The sequence below is a fragment of the Engystomops pustulosus genome, chromosome 1 (genome assembly GCF_040894005.1).
Source record: "Engystomops pustulosus chromosome 1, aEngPut4.maternal, whole genome shotgun sequence".
NCBI classification, from domain to species: Eukaryota; Metazoa; Chordata; class Amphibia; order Anura; family Leptodactylidae; genus Engystomops; species Engystomops pustulosus.
Window position 1 is genome coordinate 48128763 of NC_092411.1, and position 24055 is coordinate 48152817.

The window sequence follows — 24055 nt, forward strand, 5'->3', positions numbered from 1 at the left end:
CAGGCAAGTACAAGTTTGGTTTGGCAAATCACTGCTAAAACATATTACTTGCATGTAAAACTGACAGAAGCTACATCTCAGGAGAAGAAACTCCAATTATTTCTTCACCATATTTGTCATCTATGTTCTACACCAGCAGAACCAAGTAAACACTTGGATAGAGAATCAATAGGCATCAGTAATGGTTCTTGCAAACATAGAGGGGGTCATTTATTATGGCCTTTTAAACGGCTCTTGTGCAATAATCAATCAAGTGTGCTACAATATCTGTGTTTTTTCCGAACTCGTTTTGTGTCACAATTTGTGGTGCAAAAAGAGCAGCTAAAAGCAAGACTGGGAAGTTCTAAACCTTTTAGTCCGTGCACCAATTCATTAATCCCTTGCGCCACCAACTTAAATCCCATTGAAAAATATAGCACGGTCCTGCGCTTCCCTGCACCAAAATTAATAAATGCCCCTCAGTGTGTTGCTACAACTCACTGCTAGAATTAGAAGAATTTTGTTAATATCTGTTTTTTTTTCCTTCACGTATCAGGGAATAGGGATGGGCTTGGGTGGGTTTCTTGAAATATGTGACTGCGTACAATATATGAAAGAACTTGCTAATCTGTGTATCCAACCTCAGCTATGTTTACCCGACCTCTTGGTAGTTATACAATTTTGTACCTTTGCCACCATCTTGGTTTTAAACCAGTTCTGTCTAACTCCACTTGTCGGTCTGTTATTTGTTCTCTATCCCCCTGTAGTTGGTCATCTTTCATGTGCACTTAGTCAGTGTAGGGATTGTCGACCAGAAGTCCCTAACCAATAGGGTTTGCAAGGCTTGTTGGGTAAGTGATAGTGGTTGGTCTTGATCTAAGACCTTAGATGAGTGGTTTAAGATATGATTAATGTGAAGAGAAGATTTTTCCAGCTACAAACGGCGTCCACGTGAAGATAAAATCACTGTTTCCTTTATTCGAAAAATATTAAAACAAAGATATAGAAAGGACGAATAGCCTATACATATGGCATGAGGACTCCACAGGGTAGTGAGGAGACGGGTATTCAGCCTACGCGTTTCAGAGAAATCATCTCCTTAATCAGCCATGATTAAGGAGATGATTTCTCTGAAACGCGTAGGCTGAATACCCGTCTCCTCACTACCCTGTGGAGTCCTCATGCCATATGTATAGGCTATTCGTCCTTTCTATATCTTTGTTTTAATATTTTTCGAATAAAGGAAACAGTGATTTTATCTTCACGTGGACGCCGTTTGTAGCTGGAAAAATCTTCTCTTCACATTTTCCTTGTACTCAGAGCCAAAGTGTCCTTGCTCACGGAGTGTTACGTCTGCATATGCCTTCATTCACACAGGTGAGCTGACTTATCTTTTTTCAGTCTATTTTTGTAAGATATGATTAACACACATTATCTTTTTAAAGGTATTTTCACTGAAAAGTATTTTAAAGGGAAGCTTAAGCTGTATGTAATTGACTGGGTTTACCTTGGTTCTCTGACTGTTATTGTGTTTTTTTGAGACTTAAAGCGTTTTGTCACTTTCCCTTATGTTTTTTGTAATATGTGTGTAAGTTTAGGGTGCAGATATAAGGTAATTTACCAAACTTACTAAATTACCTAATACCCTGCCCCCCACACTTTTTTTTATATTTATCTTTTTATTTGAGTTTTTGTGCCCCCCACACTTACACACACATTACAAATAACATGAGGTAAAGTGGCCAACCCCTCTAATAATAATCACCTCTATTACCTCAGAAGTCTTAATATCCATTTTACATTAAATTATTTGAAAATAATGATCATGTAGTTACTTCTGTTATATTATCAAAATGTCTTCAGATATCAGAGCAATAGCAAATCTGCCCTAATGTTTAGAATTTTATTTTACTTATTTTACCTTCTACTTAAGGGGTTTTCCCATCTTGTGTTTTTATGACATATCCACAGGATACGTGATCCTATCCAAATGCTAAGGAATGTCGTTTCCGATGCATGCGCATCCACGGGAAAGACCAGAATAGTTTAGCCTACAAACTGGGATATTTTCAAAGGTTCTATATATTTGAATGTATAGTTGCCAAGCATAGTTACATAGTTAGTATAGTTGATGTCCATCAAGTTCAACCAAGCGATGAAAGAGAAGTAATTGGATTGGATAGGGAAAGGAACACAATTTGCACGTGCCAAAAACTCTCAGCCAGGCCATGGGAGGGAAGTCATTGAACCCCTGTTCTTGAGATTGGCACATGTCCTGGAGGTGAGACCCGCACCTGTGGATACATCATAAATACACAAGATGGGAAAACCTCTTTTAGTTCCCTACATATGTATAATGTATCCAACCCACATAATCTTATATTCATTTTAATTTCAAAAACACACACTAGGATGGCTGCTTCCACAATGTATTATGCTCAATAGACAAAATAAAGTATAACATCACATCACATAACTGGTACTGTTGTTGGAACATGCCATTTTTAAAAGCTTTATTTAATGGAATGTAATTTTCAATGGAAAGGTTTTAATTGACATAATTGGGGATGGAAAGAAATCACATAAGAAAAAAGCATGGTTAAATAAAGGAAAGTAGATTGCGATAATTAGACATAACTTCTTGATGTATTTTGTCCCGTAGCAGATAAAGCAAAATGCTTAAACAGCTTTGTGTGTTCTTGGGATTACAGACTGATATAATTGTAAATTTGTAGTCATTTTTCGCTATAAAGCTCAGCTTTCATTTTTTTTAAATTTCTGTGTAAAAATCAAAGCTGAACTCTGATGTGATCAACTAGAACAGGTTTGCTCTCAGACATTTTTAATAAATCTCCTCTTCACCAGGAATTTGAACTAACTTGACATTAATAAGGAGGATTTCTATTAGAATCACATTAAGGTTGATTTGACTGTGATTAGCGGCTAGAAAGCAGTAAAATAAAATAAACACTGTATAGTACATGCATTATCCAAGTTGTCGAATTTATTAGCTTTTTATTTTTTTCTTGAGGCACAAGCATTATCCAAGGATTGGTCCACTGTATGAAAAAGTGTAAAATATATATAATATTGGATTTTTGTCCAGAAGATGAGACACCTTTAAAATTTATAAGCTGAAGGCCCCTTGCACACGTACATATAGGAGCCGTTGCCAAGGCAGCAGCCACGTCTATGGCACCCAGTCACGGTGCAATCACCCAGTCGGGGGGCTGCACAGCGTCCTACTTTCAATGGAGAGGGTAGGGGTGAGAAGCACTCACCCCTTCTCTCTCCTGCACACATGGCCGGAGCATACGTTTGTGTACAAGGGGCCTAAGTCTGACTGCTTCAACCCACAGTGATTATGAGACTTGTGGTCCCCATACTGCACCTACATGTGACAGAGTACAGCAACATATCCCATTGTATGCTAATACAATGGGATACATCCACCTCTTCAGCCTTCTCCCACAGAAAGCAGGAGAAGCAAACATCAGCTTCAGGAAGTGATGTTTCGGGTGCCTTCCAAGTGACGTAACTGGGGGAACATCCACATCTTAGATGCAACTTATAGTGAGCAGACAAAGGATGGGTGTTGGAAGCTTCCGTGGTGTACATGCTGAACGTGTCCAAGAAATTAGATCTGAGAGTATACTAAAACAGGGAAGACAAGTTCCCTCCTTCTCTTGATCACTGTGGGTCACAATGCTGATTGAATACTTACCCATATCCACAAAATGAATGTTTGTGAAAAAACTTCTGTGGGTCAAAACCTGGTGCCCTCACATACAATGGTTCTGACTACTATGCAAATTGCATTACTGCTTTTACATTCTACAGTCGGAGTAGAATGACAACCATCATTAGCCAAGCATTTGCCATAAGAAAAGATGTTTTTCTGATGATAAAACAACACTGCAATGTGCATGGACCGCATATGGTGGCACAACAAATGTGCATATGTGGATACAGTGGGGCACATTTACTAAGAACAGTCAAACTGAATTTACACCTGAAAGAACGTGCAAAGTCCAACAGAAAACTAGTGCAAGGGCCTTGGTAAATGTGCCCCAGTATGTCACAAATAGTCTGCATGGGCAAAGCCCTTTACATGCCTTTTAAGATCAGATGCAGATCCAAATACTAACAGGATGGTTTTTGGAACAAATAAATTGTTGGGTTATTCAAAACTATGTATCAATAATAATATTACCATTTCAAGATTTTACTTTTCACCATGAATTCATTAAATACACAACTTTTCAATAGATAATATCTAAAGAATGACAGAAATGGAGTGGAACTATGTTAATAAATATTGGCAAATTAATAAAATATAAATATGTGTATTTTACATCTTATATTGTGAGTCCAAGGTAAAAAATTTCATACATTTCATCAACTCTATTGGCTTAGCGAGATATGCTATGGAGAGTTGTACAAAAATAGTCTAATATATATGTATATTTCTTACAGTATATACTCTTTCATAATATTTAATATAGAGCTACAGCATGGAGCATCTCGTGTTGGGCAATGATCAAGAAGGTCAATCATGTTGATATGTCCTTGTCCAGGATTAGAAAAATTCCTCCAACCATATAGTAGTTCCCGGAAGCAATTTCCACCAGGTCAGACATGTTTACACCAAAGTCTGACTTAGTGGAGATTTCAGCTATAGTCTTTGACAGATTTCTGGCGTAAACTATAGTTAAATGACCTGGGGCATTTAGAGTGGTTGCCCCATGCCTGCCCCCATCTCCGCCTAACCACGCCCAAAGCTGTGTGCAGAAAAAGCAAAAAACTGTCAGAGATGGGGCCTAATACATGCCTTCTCCACCAAATAACTTACAGAGAAGGCATAGTCAAAGCCCCCCAATGTCTTGTGCATGGTATTGGAGCTCAGGTTCATAAATATAAATAAGGGTGAAGTGCAATACCACACACAACCTATTGACGGTGTGGCGCTCTTTCTGCAAAAAAAAATCCATGTTTTTCTAATCCTGGAAATGCCTTTAAATGGGTCTTTTGATAACAACAAAACCTAAATGTGTAATGTCCCCAATTGACTCTTGGATATAGGTTCCTATTTTAAAGAGGTCCATCAGACTCTCCTGAAGCCTAGATTTTAGAAACTTTGTTCGCCATCCTAGAGATCTTTTCTTAGATTTCTGCATCGGGACATTTCTTATTTAATCCTCCTGGAAATGTATGAATACATTGATAATTTGGTCATCTTGGTCCGATTGGTGCTTACAGTGTCAGACACTATAAACTTTATTAACAAGGCGAATAGTAAAACCCAGTTGTCAATATACTAATATTTCCAAGATTTATTACCCAGGAATGCAGAACACTAAGAAAATATGTTTATATGTTTTATATGGAAATAGTTATTTATTTTGTAGATAGGAATGATATGTTTTTATGTAGAAAAAATATATTTCTTATAGGAACAAAACATGTAATATAATGTATAAATACATAAAATAGTATGTTGACATTACATTGTATACCTCCTCATGTATATCTAAGGGCTCATTCCCACAAATGTAATGGGGACCGATATCCGGCTGCACAATTTGCGGCCGCACATCGTTCCCCATTGATGCCTATGGCGCCTGGTCACAGTGTGTGACCATGCGAAGCAAAATATAGGACATGTTACGGCACAGGCCCTACGCTTCTCCCCCGTGTGCTCACCCCTCCCCTTCTCCAGCGCAATCCTACACAGGTTCGTGTGAATGTACCCTAAAAAATTGAGTGAATTTTTTGCCTGCAATTCAAGTTTATTACAACTGAAATTGATTTATTTTACCGTAATTGCAGTTTCTGCAGAATAAAGGAATCCGGTTACTATGAATAATTTTACACTTTCGCTAGAGCATGAAGTGTGTGGGTTTTGTCAGGGACTATTTTAAGTTTTTACACCTAGTCTGGCAGACGGAATCCTTCCTGGAATACATACTATATATCTACAGTGTGCATTTTTTGGCAATATCATTAAAATTGAAGTTTGTTGCAATTAAAATATAATGAGTGGTGGCATGGTTCCAACATTAAAAAGCAAACTAAAATCTAGGACTCTTGGTCTACAATATTCAGAAAAGCTTGCAATAGAACATCATCTCTGTGCTTGTAGGACTTGTCTTTATAGAATTGATCAATATAGTCATTGTATAAGCTGTTGTCTCTGTCTTCCACATCCGGCTGCTTGCTTATTTTATCCAGAGCGTAGTAATAATGGTGTTTAGGAATTCCATTCTGTTCCTGGACATATGAGGCCCCTTTTCTGTCGAAGGCGTTCTTCAGGAGGTGTAGAACTGCTTTTGATTTCACTTCTTCATTTACTTCATCGCTCTCTGGAGTAGCTCTTGGTTTTTCTGTAACTACTATTTCCTCACTAGGTGCCTGAAATTAGTTAAAACACAATTAGTTATCATAGATAAAGGCATTGTACCTACAGGATAGAGTATAACAAACTGATTGGTGAGGGTCCCTCACCAATCCAGAGAACCAGGGTCCTGGTCTCACTAATGGGTGTAGCCTCAATCTGTGCATGTGCCTTGCCGATCCGTTCAATTGTATGGGAGCATCACAAATTGTGGAATACAGCACTCTGCTATCTTAGGCATTCACAGCTGTGAACATCATACCGGAAGATAGCGCCCAAGAGTCTGAATCGCCACCTGAATTTTTCCATCCATAAATATTTAAATAAAAAATTATCACAGTCATATATCAATTAAAACACCAACAAGTTCCATTAAAAATGACACATGAGCTCTGTACACCAAAATATGAAAAAGATTTTGGCAAAATAGCTTTTTTTTCTTGTATAAAGGATTTACAACCTCATAAAAACCTATATAAATGTTTTATTGCTGTGATCATACTGACCTAAAGAATAAAGGGGAGGTGTCATTTGGAGCCCCCCAAAAAACATAAAAACATAGCCCAAAAGAAAACACTGCAAATGTGTTTTTTTGTCAATTTTACAGGAATTTTTTTTTCCAGCTTTCCAGTACATTGCATGAAATATTAAATTGCATCACTAAAAAGTACAATTTGTGCCTCAGATAAAAAGCCTAAACAGAAACATTTTAAAGTTATAGCTTTTTGGATGAATGGAGTAAAAACCAGGAACACAAAAACAAAAAGAGCTGAGCCCTGAACGGGTTATATAGATAGAAGGATTTTATACAGTGTGAATATACCCTAAACGGAACATGTTTGAAGGGGTTGTCCGATGCCTGCAAGGTTTTTCCTAACCACTGTATAGGGAATACGTTGCCGATGTGTTCTGGTGGTGGGACTCTGCGGATCACAAGAACAGCGTCCCCAAATGAATACAGAAGCTTGTGGTGGGTCTATGGAAGCAGTAAGGTGGTACTTAATTTTTCACACACTGCTTTTGCATTTTAGTCTGGTAAAAATGGCACTGTGCAATTTGTTATGTATTGTTGTTCATCTGTATTTAGCTAATTTAAAGACCTTTTAAGTACTATAACGGCTTATCTTTCAGGCTGCGTTCACATGTTCCTATTGGATTGGGTTTATACCAATGCAAGCAATAGGTAACAGGGGAAACCCTCCTCATGCTGGTTGAATTGTGTTTCTAAACACAATCTATCCGCGTCATGACGTAACTATAGGGGAGCGCATCGGTAGCGTCATGACGTAACGCACGTCGCGCCGCTGCCGCTCCTCCCTTTCCTAGACACGAGCCCGCCATGTGAAGCTCCTGGAGTCCCCTCACCAGGAGACGGGACGGGACGAAACTGGGCGCTGGAGCTGGACACTGCATCCCGGCTACGGGAACCGGCTCTCCACGCTGTCCGAGGAGTGGTCCGGCAAAACACAGAGTGAGGGGTGGGCGCGCATAATGGACAACGCCGTACCTCTCTAGCCGGCGCGTGGAGGCGCCAGCGGTCCCGATGGGGGCGGTCAACCTGGAGCTGAACGGAACCGGGAAGGGAGCAGGATTCACCTCCTCTGTTGCACCTTTACCCCAAGACACGTTGGTGAAAAGGACCCGGCGCTAGAAAGAACGGCAGTCGGGGGGAGAAGCTGGATACGGTGAGCTACTGCACTTATTGAACCACTGATCACCAGGGAGCTCCCGGAGCGGGCTGTGGACGGTCAACTGAACTCTGGTAAGACGAACCTGACCTTACCATCTGATATTTGCATTTGTGCCCTTTGGTGGGGAGAGCCGACCGGAGGGCTGGGTCGGAGGTGGATCGTGAGCATTGGATTGCCCGGCTGGTGGTGCTTCCCGGGCTAAGTTGGTAATTGAAGGTTTGCCCAGTGCAGCGGGCAGACCCTCTCAGAAAACAAACGCTAAGCCCCCTAACTGGGGCTGTGCTCCCAAAGACTATAGCATCAAGAGGACACGCGCTCTGCGTTGCTCCACCTTGAACTGGTTAACTTTTTCCGCTGATTGTATATCGATGCTAAGACACTGGAAGGTGGTGTGCGACATGTGAACATATTGGGATGATTTTCTGGTTTACCCGGAACAAACCTCATCTTTAATAGCTACATCAATGACTGTATGAATGCTCCCGGCGTATTGTCTGTCAAAAGAGAGGAGGGAATCAGTGCAATCCGAGATAACTGTTAAGTTACAGTACTGACTGCCCATAGGAGCGGGCCATCTGGTTTTCCTGGAGCATACATCACCTTTAACAGATACATTAATGAGTGCACGAACGTTCCTGGTGTACTGTTTGTCAAAAGAGGTGGTGAAATCAGTGTAAATTGAAATAACTGTTAAGTTTCAGCTCTGTCCGCCCATACGTTTGGGCAACCTGGTTCTCCTGGAGCAACTCTCACCTTTAATAGCTACATCAAAGACTGCACGAATGCTCCCGGGGTATTGTCTATTAAAAGAAGTGGTGAATTTAGTGTAAACTGAGATATCTGATAAATTTTAGTACTGCCTGCTCATATGGTCGGACCTTTGGGTTTTTCTGGAGCATACCTTACCTTCAACAGCTACACCAAGGACGGCATGAATGCTCCCGGCGTACTGTCTGCTTAAAGGGGTGGTGAAATCAGCGCAAACTGAGATAACTGTTCAGCTATAGTATTGACTACTCATATGATCGGGTCACCTGGTTTGTCTGGAGCAAACCTCACCTTTAATAGCTACATCAATGACTGTATGACTGCTCCTGGCGTATTGCCTATTAAAAGAAGTGGTGAAATTAGTGTAAATGGAGATAACAGTGAAATTACTGTAGCTCTTCTCATATTCACCCGGTTGAAAGGGACCAGGTTAAACTAGGTATTTTTTGAGGCTGTTAAGTAGCTGGCAGCTCTGGTGTTGCCCCACTGCCACACCTGAGACAAACCAGGCACTTGAGAAACTGCACCTACCCCCCGATATTTATAGAAGTGATTACATTTTATGGGGTACTCTTAGGGGATGTTGAATATCTGAGGTCCGGGGTCAGCACTATGAATATTGCTCGCCTTCTCATGCAGATAGATTGAATGATTGGCGACCTCGCAAGGTGTTTAGACCCGCTCTGAAACCCAGTCTGCGCAGCGTGGAGTCTGCATAGGAAAGAGGGGGTAAAAGGTAGTTGGGGCAGGGTAAGCTAAGTATAACCCTGAGCCATCCCGCTGGTAACCACTGTCGGAACCTCTCTTCCCGTAGCAAAATTGAAGAACAATGGGACCCAAAAATGTTCAGCGCAAATCGGGAGGGGGAATTGATAAGATGTGGAAGGCCTCACCGGTAAAAACTAGACAGCCCCCCAAAGAAACTGAGGAAGTGGGAGAGGGTTCTAGCACGGCTACTTCCCGGTTAGAGGGACTCCCCGCGGAACTGAAAGAGACCTTATCAGAAATCCTATCAGTAGTCAAAGAGACGAAAACCTCAGTAGAGGAATCCAAGATAGCCATTGGGACTATAAACACACAGATCAGCTCCCTACAAGAAGAGATGATAACCATTAGAGAGGAGATTAAGAGCATGAGGGAGAAGGCAAAAAGTTTTGAAAATAGCTGTAAGAACATAGAAAATAGGATGAAGGAGATGACAATAGAGGTCGACCGTAACAAAAGAGAGACACAGAAAATACAGGAAAAGCTCATCGATCTCGAAGACAGGTCTAGGCGGGCAAATATTAGAATCATCGGTCTCCAGGAGGGAGAACAGGAAAAGGATATGTCAGACCAAATACAAAAATGGCTGATAGACATGTTTGGGAGAGAGGGTTTCTCTTCTGCTTTTGGTGTAGAGAGGGCACACCGGGTCCCCTTTAAGAAACCACCCCCCGGCTCGGCCCCCAGAACCACTTTGGCCAAATTAGTCAACGCACGGGATCGGGATTATATTCTGAGACAGAACAGAGAGAGAATTCCTGAAAAACTCAGAGACAGTAAAATTTCGATTTATCCTGACTTCTCAAAAGAGACGCAAATGAAACAAGCGAGCTTCAGAGAAGTTAAAAAAAGACTAAGGGAGGCCAACATACAATATGCTTTAATGTTTCCCACAAAATTGCGTATTGTTTATAAAGAAAAATCGTGGTTTTTCCCCTCGGCGCAGGAAGCAACTAGCTGGCTAGACCAGGAGGGTCTCTAAAGTTAAACAGAATTTGTTTATTGGTGGATTCGCGTGTCTGGGAGGGGAGGAGGGCGCAGGAGGGGAGGTTGGAGATCTGCGGACTAGAGATGCCGTAGGTCACATGGGGGGGGGGAGGAATGGGTCCCGCTGGGATGTTTTTTTTTTTTTTTTTTCTCCCTTTCGCTGAGGAATGACAACTGACACGCGTATACTAACATGGAACATTAGAGGTTCAAATGACAGAATAAAAAGATGCCAAGTTTTTGATGCCATAAGGAAACATCTTCCCGCAATTATATGTCTGCTAGAGACCCATTTGGTTCCCGAGAATGTTTACCGATTACAGAAAAGATGGGTTGGAAGGGAATTTCATACATTTGGTTCTAATTATTCCAAGGGGGTCTCAGTCCTGATACATAAGGATGTTGACTTTGAGATCATTGGGTCTAAGGTGGACAATTTGGGAAGATTTATCTTCCTACATGGCCGACTCAACGGACTGAAAGTCACATTGGCGTTCGTATATCTCCCTCCCCCAGCATCATTGGAGGTGTTTAATATATTGATTAGATTTAATGAGGACTATGGGAATTGCCCCTTAATGATTTCGGGAGACTACAATATGGTTATGGATGAGGGTAAAGACAGATTGAGGACAGCCCAGAGGATGGACAGCAGAATAGAGCAAAGGAGTAAACTCTCGCATCTCTGTGAGGATTTGGGCCTGGTGGATGTATGGCGAGAACTCTATGGGGCACGTAGGGCATTTTCATGCAAGAGCAAATCATATAATGTTCTATCCCGCATTGATTTAAGTCTGGTAAATCTCCCTTTTTTGGGTCTGATTCGTAAGATGGTTTACGAAAGTATTACTATATCAGATCACGCCCCCGTCATGGTAATAATTAAGTCGGGGGAAATAAAATGTAAGAGGTTTAAACTGAACCCATACTGGATTACAATTTTGCACCCACAAATTGCCTTAAGCGACGAGGTTCAGTGGTTTTGGGAGGTGAATGCCACCTCGTCTAATCTTGCCGCGGCTTGGGACACACTTAAAATGTATATGAAGGAACTGTACTCCAGGAATATTAGAAGATCGCGGGCTCAATTTGGACAGAAAGAACTAAAACTAAAGAACGAGTTAGCTAGTTGGGAAAAAACGTTTCTAGAACATCCAACAGAAGAGAATAGGGAGAAAGTCCTGCATGCCAGTGAGGCGATGTCTACATTTGCCACGGAGAAGGCCCAACATAGGATGTTTTTCCAAGCACAGAACTCTTTTGTGGAAGGGGGTAAGCCAGGGAAATATTTAGCCAATAAAATTTGTAATGCCAACCCCAACAGCTTAATTACGGTATTAAGAAATAAAGAGGGGGAAGTCACTAGGGACCCAGTTGTGATTATGCAAATCCTGAGGGACTTCTATATGGAATTATACCAATCTGAGCTGGTAGCTAGCCAACAGAGAAATAAAGAATATTTGGAAGGCATTCAGCTTCCACAAACATCAGACCATAATAGAGAGATCTTAGGCGCCCCAATCACCATAGAGGAATTAAAAAAGGCTTTAGAAACATTTAGCAAAGACACATCTCCAGGCCCGGACGGGCTCCCATTTAGCCTCTATAAAAAATATAGCGACCTCCTCCTTCCCAAGTTATTGATGGTGTTTCAGGAGTGCTTTAGCAGGGGAAGGGTCACTGGTTCAATGTCAGAGGCAGTTATTGTGCTCATCCCGAAGAAGGACAAGGACTCTCTGGATGCGGCCTCGTACCGTCCGATTTCCCTACTGAATACGGACCTGAAGATCCTATCCAAGGTACTAGCATTGAGACTGCAAAAAGTGATATCCGAGCTGATCCACAAAGATCAGAACGGTTTTATCCCTAATAGAAGGACGGGAGACTGCATCCAGAGGTTGTACGCGGCGCTGGAAATGGGGGAGGGGGGGCTCCGCTCCATCCTGTCACTAGACGCTATTAAGGCGTTCGACAGGGTGGAGTGGAGTTTCCTATGGGAAACGTTAGGAAGATTCGGTCTGGGAGACAAATTTACCGATATGGTGAAGAGTATGTATAATGCTCCATTGGCTAGGATTAGAATGGGGAATAGGGACTCTGACACCTTCGGGCTAACACGGGGCACGAGACAGGGATGTCCCCTGTCCCCCCTATTGTTCGCTCTGTATATTGAGCCTCTGGCGATGAAGATAAGAAGCTCAGAGGAGGTGAAAGGGGGGGGATGCGGGGGCGATAGCGACAAGATCTGCCTTTATGCAGATGATGTGGTGATGTTCCTGCGCAACTCCCCTAGCTCCATACCGAGAGCTATCCAAATTGTTGAGGAGTTTGGTTCCCGATCAGGACTTAAGGTAAACTGGGGGAAATCTAACGTGATGCCCTTGGATAGGGAATCCAAAGAATGGGTGACAAAAACAGAGCAACTACGATGTGTGGAGAATTTTAGATATCTAGGAATAGAAGTATCGGTTAAAATAAGCGAATTCTATCAGCTGAATTTAGAACCTATGATGAAAAATATTAAGGGAAGAATCCATAATTGGAGTGGGCTCCCTCTGTCCAGGGCTGATAGGATCGTGTTAATAAAGATGGTGGTCCTTCCCCAAATCCTCTATGTTTTGTCCACCGCCCCGATTTGGATCGATACCTCCTTTTTTAGACTAATTGAATCCCTCCTTAACAAACTGATCTGGGGAAGGAAAAAAGTACGGATCAAAATGGAATACCTGTATAGCCCCCTGGGTGAGGGAGGTCTGGGACTGCCCTTTTTTCAGGGGTATTACCTCGCAGCCCAGATTGGTCGGCTAGTTAACTGGAAAGACAATGATCTGTGCATGAAATTGATCCGGTTAGGCGGAGGGGAAACAGAAACAATTTTTGAGCTATTAGAAAGTTCACAGGTAGGGAAGATGGCGCTGGGGAAATGGGCCTTAGGGAAAACAATAGTGAGGGCTTGGAGAAAATTTAAGAAAATTTTACAGCTCCAGGGATATCTGCAGGAAACCCCACTATGGGAAAATGAAAAGTTATCTGAATTAAGGAAACTCCCAGATACTAAATTTTGGTTGACCCGGGGGATTAAATATGTTTTCCAAATAAAAGACGGTGATCAAGTGATTCCCTTTTCTACACTACAAGAGAGGTACGGGTTAAAGAATGGGGATTGGATGCGGTATTTTCAATTAGTACATGCAATAAAGGCGAACACACGATTTAACGAATATCACTTGGATACACATGATTGTTTGGATTTTATTAGGAAAGCAAGTAATCAAAATAAGGTGGTTTCTAAAATATACAAATATATAAGAGATGGCTTCACAAATACAATTAAACACAAGTCACGAAGCAAATGGGAAAGTATTGTTGGGGTTTTTGATGATAAAGAATGGGGGGAAGTTCACAAAAATATTAAAAAAGGCTCTATTAACTGGAATCACAGGATTATACACTTTTTTGTTATTCACCAGGTATATTATACACCAATGGACCTCTTTAAAATGAAGATTAGGGAAAACTCGAAGTGCTGGAAGTGTCAGACTGCAGAGGCAGACTTTTTCCATCTGGTCTGGCTGTGCCCGGGGATCCAAACATATTGGGGGGGAGTTTTCGCGGAAATATCAGCTAAGCTCCAAGTCGACCTAAGACCCACCATAGGCACCGCCATCTTTAGCCTTTTTGAAAGTGAGTCGATGAAACAAAGTTATGGGAAACTAATAACCAAATTGATCAACATAGCTTTAGTATGTATTGTGCGGAGATGGGGATCTAAGGAGTATCCAAAAGTTGAACAGTGGCTTAACCTGTCGTTTAAGATAAAACATTTTGAATGTAGCTTGGCTAAATCTAAATCTTTAAGATCAAGCAAATCGAAATTCTGGAACATCTGGCAGTAGGGTTCCCCTTTTTTCTTTTTTTTTTTTTTTTTTCCCCAGGGTAGGGTGGGGGAAGAGGGGGGGTGGGTATTGTATGTAGCTCATTAAGATGGTTACTTAGGTTGAGTATAGTTGAATCATGGTAATAAGGACATCTAAATGTATTTCCTGATGAGAAGGAACTACTTCCTGTGAAGTCTGAAGTGTATTTCTTTCTGAGAACTGTTACGATAACCATGTCACACAATTGTATCTTCCTGTGAGAAGTAATTTCTTCCTGTGATGTTTTGACATGTATGCTTTTTTTGATAAAGAAATAAATACTTTTTATCTGCAAAAAAAAAAAAAAACACAATCTATCCGGAACATATGAACAGCGCCATAGTCTGTTAAAGTCTTACTAATCAATGTAGTGGGAAAGTGCATGCACGCCCCCATTCTAAATTATTGGGAGACACAGAACCCCTGTCCTTGTGATTGGTGAATGTCCCAGTTGATGAACTCCCAACATTCACACATCGCACCTTATAGTAAGGTCCCAATCGGACCCATTAGTGATCATAAATTATCACCCTTCCGGTGGATAGGTGATGCATGTTTATTGTAGGGCCTCAGTTTAATAATGTTTAGGGAATATTGCAGCATACTTTTACCAAAATTTCAATATGGGTGTTATCATTTAAAAGAAAAGCAGTAAGCGATGCAACTATCCAGTTGCTGAGTGATCACATACCTTTTGAATAGCTAATTTCTCTGTACCTCTTCGATCATTTTGGACAACATTGTAGGAAGTGTACACTCTGGGATTCGTCATGTGGTCTGGACGGGTTGACGTTCCATGCATAATCAGGCTCCAGCTAACAATTCTACCTTCATTTTCCTTTCTTGGAGACTGCAATATAGTAAAAATAAAAACTTTTTTACACATTTGCTCACACCAACTTACAGCATAAGGATCAAAGAACAACAATACATTGGGGCACATTTACTTACCCCTCCGGAGGAGTTCACAGAACGTGCAATTGCACTGTGTCGCAATTCACTTAGATCGTGCGCCCGATATCATGCATGTGTCGCTTCCCCACTCAGGCTTAAAGTTAAATCCTGCGCTCAGTCCGAAAACGTCGGATCGGTCGACAGCTCACCCCCCCCTCGATTTCTGTCGCATGAAAGCCAGCGCAGCTGCGCCACAATCCGATCGCGTGCGACATAATCCCCTGTTAATTACCTGTCACGGCCACGCAAAACAGTCGTGGGCCCAAAAAAGTCAGAAAGTCCAACAAAAGTGCGTCCGCGGACCCTTAGTAAATAAGCCCCATTGTGTGAATGCCTTTAGATGATCTCTGTCCTTCTTACCAAATCAGTAATTTTGACAGTCCATGTTCCAGCCGGATCTTCTCCCCAGGTGTGGACAGACATAAAAGCCCAATCTTTAAAACCCTTTGTAGATGTATCTCTGTCTCGTTCAGTCAAAAGAACAGTTTTGGTTCCTGCATAAAATAACATGACAAATTATTACATTTTTGCTTACAGTTCTGTTTATTAATTTGCTAGTTCATGCCGCAGTAATCAAACTATTAAATGTAGGTAGTTTTATAAAAATAAAATTATACCTCCTTTCAGTGGCATAACTAGGAGCATCAGGGGCCCCTAGCAGACTTTTAATTGTGGCACCTTACCCCCTCAGAAAATATACATATATGTACATCCACACATTTATGCACTGATATATATATATATATATATATATATATATATATATATATATATATTCCCCTTCACAGATCTGTCCCAGTAGCTGCTGACCACATGGGGGCAGTAATTAGACATGAGAGATCCCTAGTCTTGTTATTCTGCTGTCCTCTCCTTCTCCCCTGACATCTTCTATCAGAATTTTTGGGCTCAGCTGTGTACTGTGGACTTTTTTATATACATATTATACACTACCATGTGGAGCATAATATGTATATAATGGTGTACATCCTCCATTCTTTTGTGTGTTTGGTCAGATGCCGGGGCCCCCTGACACTGCAGGCTCCATAGCGGCTGCTATGGCTGCTACTATTGTAGTTACGCCCCTGTTTCCTTGAAAAATAACATGACAGTAGAGCCTAACCTTCAAGGATTGGCTCCAGTGAAAAACAATATCACAAACTATATCTTATTATGCCTCCTCCTTTAATTTGGCTTGTTTTTATTACCAATGTCTTGCTTTGTGGTAGCTGGAGATAAAGGCAGGACATGCAGATATAGGGGCACAATACACAATGTCTAACAGTGCTCTGCTGTTAGACTTCCCCAGTAGGAGATATCAGGCTGGGAGAACTCCCGAGGCTAGGATAATTACACCAATAATATTATGTTACATACAGTATATTGGGGCTTATTTACCAAGGGTGCGCCACTGTGACATTGGGGGGCGGGCCGTCAGAGGATCCAACTGATTCGGACTGAGCGCGGGATTTAACATTCGATTTGTGTCGCAAGACAATGCACTTACATGCACCGGGAAGAAGAAGGTGAACTAGGGCAGATCTGAGCGGGGAAGCGATAGATGCAGGATATCAACCGCACAATCTTCATTCCGTGCATTCCGGTCGGACAATGCACTTTCGGGGATCACGCAGGACGGGTAAGTAAATGTGGTCCATTATGTGTAATGGCTTGTAAAGACTGAAGTTTTTCTTGAAAAAACTACCTTTTACAAAAAAATTTAATAAAACCAAGTGGGAAGACACTTGCCCTGTGTAAATTTAAAGGTAATCTAACACCTAGATAAAGGATTGTAAAGGAAGCACACTTAAATACTGCTGAGAGCCCCCTGTGGCAAGACTCGCACTTCTTTTAGCTTCTTATGCCGTGGATTTTTACGAAGCAATGCATTTAAAACTATGCAACTGAGCCTGAAGGGCTCTGGGCCCAATAGATGTGAATTAAGCTAATTTGCATTATTTTTAAACTCCTTTTTTCAGGTCAGATCCTGTCATAGGGGACACATATCTACATGTTAGTGTTCTTGGTTTATAGACCTTGATTCTGGGTTTTATGACATGTCATCAGAAGCTTGGAATGACTGCTATCTCTCTATACCCCTATAGATACTTTGATAAAAATAACTTTAACATTGAATATCAATTACAATTAGGTCACATAACATGCAACTTGGTCCTCAAGCGTTTAATCCAATCCCATAAATGAGAGTGTGTCACACTCATATATACCTGATGGTGACGTCAGGGCGATGTGAAGATCTCCTCGGCGTGTGTACTCAATAGTTGCCTCAAACTGTAAGTGCTCTAGAGATTTGATGTAGTTGTCTTGTCCTTCACATGCTTTAGTGGGAATTTCAATTGTAATTTCATCAGCTGATCTTAAATCTCTGCAAAATATTAATTGTTATATTTTTACAATAATAACCACGCTGAGGGTTTTTTTTTCTATGTTATATAGAATTGTTTCCCCTAAATCCCTTCCTCATCCAATCCCTTCCCTTCCTTGGTTGAACTTGATGGACAAGTGTCTTTTTCAACCGTATAAACTATGAAACAGTGAAGTTTGATTGAAAGTACAATCCCCTTGTATGTTTACCAGACTTTACTTAAAGCAATAAGCTTTGCTATTCTGCCTCTATGATTTTCGGGTCAGGAGACCTACGGCAGAATTTCTACGAACCCTGTGGGCCGAGCGTAAACTTGCACTAATACTAAATACACACCTGTTCCCTGAAAACCAGTTCCCCCAAAAGTTGCAAATATTTGAGCAACACATTCTAATTTTCTTTTTGCTAAAAAATTCCCAACATCTAGCAACTTTTACACAAAAAAGTGCAGCTTTTTCTAAACATAAACATATGGATTCCAAAGATAAATCAGGTGCAACACTGGAAAACGTAGCGTTTGCAAACTTTGTTAGATGGGTGAAAAAGTCACAGAAAAAGACACAAATCCACCAAAAATGTGATAAACACCCCTCAAAGTATATTCTACTGTTGGAAAAGCATAGATGACTTTTCTTCAATTCCATTAAACTCATATTTACACTAAAGAATAAGGGCAATTGACACCTGAAAACTAGATTCCAAGTTTGGAACAGAAAAGTCACATTACTTAGAAGATAAACATAGTGTGACGTCTTATACTAGCAGGGCACTGATCAAAACTCTTTAATAAACCTCCCCCATAATCTTGTACTGATGATTCTGTGGAGTCCATGTTTTGGAGCAATTACCAAAAAAGTCAAATGTGTTTGTTTTATGCCCAGTCGATATTGCCATACAAGCGAAATTACAAAAAGTTCTAGCCCAGCTAAAACCACTTCTTTATTTGAAGTCACATGATAAAAAGCAACTAGTGGACCCTGGAAGAATAGCCTTCCCAAATAATCCACTACTGATTCTGAGCTGAGTTTCCTTGGGGATGTTGCTATACTGTATTTGTTACTAGAGAGACTCATTTTTGTGTTCCTTGGTATTTAAATTAATTATGATATATAATTTAACATGTCCTGTTCCAGAGTAGTCTCCTATAGTTTACAAGCTATGGTGGTAATAAAATGATTATTAAAATTGATTGGGAAGAAATTATAGAAATATTATATGTTTTGTCAAATGTTACAAGGGCCTGGAATAGTCAAGGGAAGATGTCATCAGCCTATCATCATTTTAATAGGAATGATTATATTCTCTCAATCTCAGCTTCTTATTTTCCGCGCCTTGTACACTAATGATATGTTACGAACTTCCATGACATTCATTTACCCCATGACATGGAATTATAAAAATGTAAGCGGAAAGATAAATTAGTCAATTATCTTGGTTTGACTTCTACAGTAATTTCTATGGTGTGAATACGCAATGATGAAGTAGTTGAACGCCGTAATAGAAAATGATAGAAAATTTGAAAAATGATATACAGAAAATTAATAGAAAATTCTGGAAAATATTGTGTCAAATAATCAGGGGTGTAACTACAGTGGTAGCAGCCATAGCCGCCGCTATGGGGCCCACAGTGTTAGGGGGCCCCATCATGCGACCTGACACTAAAGAACAGAGGATGTGCACCATTATATACATATTATATACACATATATTATATGTACATATATAGTTATATTATGTACAGCATAATATGTATATACCAGTTATGTGATGTATATATGCTGTATATGTGTGTGTGTATCTCTGATATGCTGTATGTGTGCATAAATGCTGTACCTCTATATATAGCACTGTATGTGTGTGTATATGTGATGTGTATATTCTGTATATGTGTGTAAGAAAGTATAAATGGGTTTTAAGAGGGAAGGGGGGCCCATTCAGAAGTCTGCTATGGGGCCCTGATTCTCCTTGTTATGTCCCTGCAATGTGTTGATGGAGATTTGGTCACTCTATATACAAAATTCTATGTCTTTTTTACAAATCTCTATCAATTGTGGTCACCTACAGTCCAAAGTATATGCAATGGAGATCAAAACATGTTGACCTGTGTCCTGGCTACATGAAAGATATGGAAAGAGTGTTTTGAGACAACGATTACTCTTTACATTTTACCTTGGTGTGAAGTTACTGTCTTTAACAATACACACTTTCTTCTCAGGAATTCCTTTCCAAGTTTTTGGATCAGATAAATCCACAAGTGCCTTAGCATTTAGCAAACCAAATCCAAATCTACTGTTCACCATGAGACCTGCTCCATTCTTCTTCCATCCAGGGTTATTGGCTAATGGATCATACTCGCTTGTCCAGACCACAAGATGCTGCATTTCTCTCCATGTTAGATTAGGGCTAATAAATGAAAAGAAACATGTTAGACCCAGAAATTCTGATTTGTCAACTTTAGCTCCATAAAGAGAACCTGTATATTGAAACTGCGGAAACTACCATAACCATGTAAATGTATTTCCTGAATTAAGTAAAACCTCTCCCAAAGGCCAACTGTTTGAGAGGACCTCCACCTTGTAAAGATTCCCTCAGAAAGATTTTCAGTTCCACAATAAATAAGACACATAGAAAATCTTCTTTAAGAAAACACTTGAAGATGAGCAACAAGAATGTTACTTCTTATAGTACACGTGTCTTATAGAAAATGTATAGGAATATAGGAAATCTGTCGTTGATATGGGGGTGGTCAGAGACTATAGGACAGGTTTCACTGTAAAAAGCTAAGACTTTATCATGCACAGAATATGTAACTTCTATTGACATCATTTGTTAATGTATATTCTAGACTTTATGGTTTTGGGATAAACAAGTAAATTGCTTAATATTTTTATTTCTTACTTTTGTTCCAAAGCCAAAGCAAAGATTCCTGCAGCCAACGGTGCGGACGCAGAGGTTCCTGTGTGTGAATCAGTGCAATCGTTATGTAGATCTGCACTTATCTAAAGTTGGATAGAAAAAACAAAAAGAGTCAATGTATGAAACACAAAGGGGGTCATTTATCTTTATTCTTTTTCCTTTTTTCCTGTCTTTTTGAGCCTTTTTTTGGTGCATTGCATTTTTTGCGCCTTTTTGGGGCTTCTTGAAATATGCACCAGACCACCAGACATTAGTAAGTAAGACACATTTATCTTCTATTCCACATGTGCTAAATGTCACAAATGATATTTATCTTTTCAAATTGTCTAAAATTTGTGAAATTATTTGACGTAAAAAACTCCAGACATTCCCAGACTTAAGGAAAACAAAGAAAATGGAAAGAAGTGGCTTAAGACATTTGTGCGAGATTTTTTTAAGACTTTTCATAAAAAAATGTAAAAAAACAAACTAACTGAATAGACAAATTTAACACCAGCTAATAGACAAAATAAGAAATGAAAAGGTGCTGGGTTTGAAAAAGATGAGCAAATACTAGCAACATAACACAGAAAAGATAAATGACCCCCAAAGTATGTCTCTTAACTGGAAGATAAAATATATGATATATGTAAGAAAATAGGGTCCCATGAAAAGATATTGAACAGAGAATGTGCTATAGAAATAGACTAAATGCATAGAAATTATTTGTATTAAAATACTGAGCGATGTCTCACTTCTAATAATTATATATTAACTTATTTGTAATTAAAATGAATCACAAAGAAGCACAAAAAATTACCTAAAAATGTTTTCCTCATGGTTTTTGTCAATTTTATAGTCTGGTCGTGGTTACTGGCAGCTGTAAAGTGTTTTAGCACCGAAGCCTTGAAAACACAGGTGCACTGTATCTAAATGGATGGCCCTACAGGGGGAGGGATGTCATATGACAGGATGACAAAACTTCATGGGAGTCGAGGAAGTTCTGGTCATGTGATCCTCATGGAGAATGGGGATTTACGGGCTACTTTGAATACTAATGACACTGAACTACTGCATGCAAACAGACTAAATAAAGAATTGTATAAGATAGTTGTTTATTCCATTTGGAACAAACGTATTGATTTGGTTATTATCTCCCATCATTTTACTAGACTTCTTAAAAGAAATACATTTACGTAGAGGGAGAAGCCTTTTTTAAGGTAGAAGTAGAGGCATCATTTTCCTCTTGCTTTTTCCTTTCCCTCTGAAAATTATTTGCAGATTCTTTGCAAAATAAATACTGAAATAAACTGTATAATTTCAGGTTAACCGATTTATTACATGACCATCTTGAGTGGATTGCAAAAAAGATTTTTTTAAGAAGCTCTATTCCTGACTATGCACTGTGCTTTTATTCTTGTCTCCGATCTTTCAGCAGCAAATAACACAATAAGACATCAACAAAAATAAGATATTATATACGGTATGTATTTCATATATACACAAATAATATATAAGGCTATTCATTTGCTCGTATTTAGGACAAATACCACCGTAATGCAAAGAGGATAATGCACTGTGGCACAATGAGCCTGCTGCGCCAGTTTTCTTTCTGACTTTGCACATAAAAGAAAGTACAAACTGCTTGCACATGTATTTGACAAGTGTTTGCGCCAGTTTTGTGTTTTTGATGCTGCACTGTGTCCGACAAGACAATAAAAATGTGTTAGTGCCTAGTCAGAGTTTTCAGCACATTTAATACAGAGATTTGACAGGATTGTTTCACTAAAAAGATGGTGCACACTTCTCGAGCAGTGCAGGGTGCACCTGATAATTTTAAACCGTGCACCAGTATGGGCTACTTTTGATAAATCTTGAATAATATCTGGTTTGTTAAGTGGCAAAATTCTACAGTACATCTTTAGGAATTGAGTTTATATTGTTTCTTCACTTACAATTCTCTGATCCGTGTAATCCCCGCTGCTGTAGGCTGTTGCTAATGTGGAGGAGCATTTCTCTGCATACCAGGGTGAGAGTCCTAGTTGGGAGGCGCTGCTGATAGAGATGGTGTAGATGCTGTCTGTGTATCCATCACAATCGCAGTTATCCCCTTGGCGTCCTCCATTACCAGAAGCCCAGACATAGATGGAGCCTTTTCCATTGCGGCCCTGTAACATTGCAAAAAAACATCATATAAAACTGTGAATACTTGTGGAGGGGCATTTATTATTTTTGAAGATTTTTGTTCTTTTGTGTCGCCCTTGATTTTAGTGGTGTTTTGTATTGTGATTTTCTATTGTGGCGCACAGCCTTATTAGGTGCACCATAAGAAGAACAAATAAGCATCAGAAATATGAAACTGTATTCATGAAAGGGTTTAGAAGTTGGTAGACTTGCTTTTTGTTGGTCTAATTTTGCGCCATAAAATGCACAAAAAAGAAACTAGAGGTACATGAAGCTGAGCCCTTATTGAGCGACAAAAAAAAAAGCAAGCTAATTGTGGCACTGTCATACCATAAATAGGGTTCACAGGGTGCAGCAACGAAAGAATGTCCCCAAAACTGGTGGAAAGCTCATAATAAATGCTAATGTACAAATGGTGGAAAAAATGTTGGCCAGATTTGGGGGGTTGATGTGATCCTAACTGTCCATAACCAATCTACCTTACAAGGCCTCCATCTCCTCCATTTTATGTACAGGAATGGCAGCTGAGGACATTTCTGAACCAGGGGCTACACTCTACCTAGCAAGAAAGTGACGCAGAACTATTAATACTGTAGATTTATATTGGTAAATTACCTAATATCCCATTCCCCACACACACATTACAAAAACATGTGGCCGAACCCTTTAAACATTTCCACAACATTTGCATAAATCAGTAGAACTAATAACCATTGTTATTTATTTTATATATATATGCTTCTTTCTCCACTTACCTGGCTCCTCTAAAGCTAGTAACACAGACAGACGGTGTTTGAGGAGTCAGATTACATAGGACTCTATGGAGAGGAGAGAGTCACAGGAGCTATGTCTCTAGAACCATGAGCGGTGTAATGGAGTACACTTATGTGTTTATTTTTTTAAGTATGTTTTATTGTTGCAAACAAAATGTTTACTGAGTCTTCAGGCATCAAGATATTAAACCGGGATTTTTTTAGGGCACACAACCGGGATCTTGCATAATGTATAAGTCATGAGGGATGACAACAATGAATATAACAAGCACTGAACTAAAAATTACTGTATCCAAGTCCAGGCAAGGACAGGGACCACTTTTATGGGTGGGCGAACTATACAGGCAGTCCCCGGGTTACGTACA

The 24055-nt window shown here is 40.0% G+C and overlaps 1 protein-coding gene across 1 annotated transcript in view; it reads right to left on the bottom strand.

The window, feature by feature from the left end:
* Window positions 1-2394: 2394 nt before the first annotated feature.
* Window positions 2395-24055, bottom strand: part of PCSK1 (proprotein convertase subtilisin/kexin type 1) — a 47051-nt gene continuing 25390 nt past the window's right edge. The window contains exons 8-14 of the mRNA XM_072139865.1: window positions 22689-22901; window positions 20737-20837; window positions 20008-20241; window positions 17681-17838; window positions 15816-15949; window positions 15193-15351; window positions 2395-6390 (exon numbers count right to left, since the gene is read on the bottom strand). Of these exons, the coding sequence (XP_071995966.1) occupies window positions 6058-6390; window positions 15193-15351; window positions 15816-15949; window positions 17681-17838; window positions 20008-20241; window positions 20737-20837; window positions 22689-22901 (1332 nt within the window). The 3' untranslated portion in view covers window positions 2395-6057. The remainder of the gene's footprint in view (window positions 6391-15192; window positions 15352-15815; window positions 15950-17680; window positions 17839-20007; window positions 20242-20736; window positions 20838-22688; window positions 22902-24055) is intronic.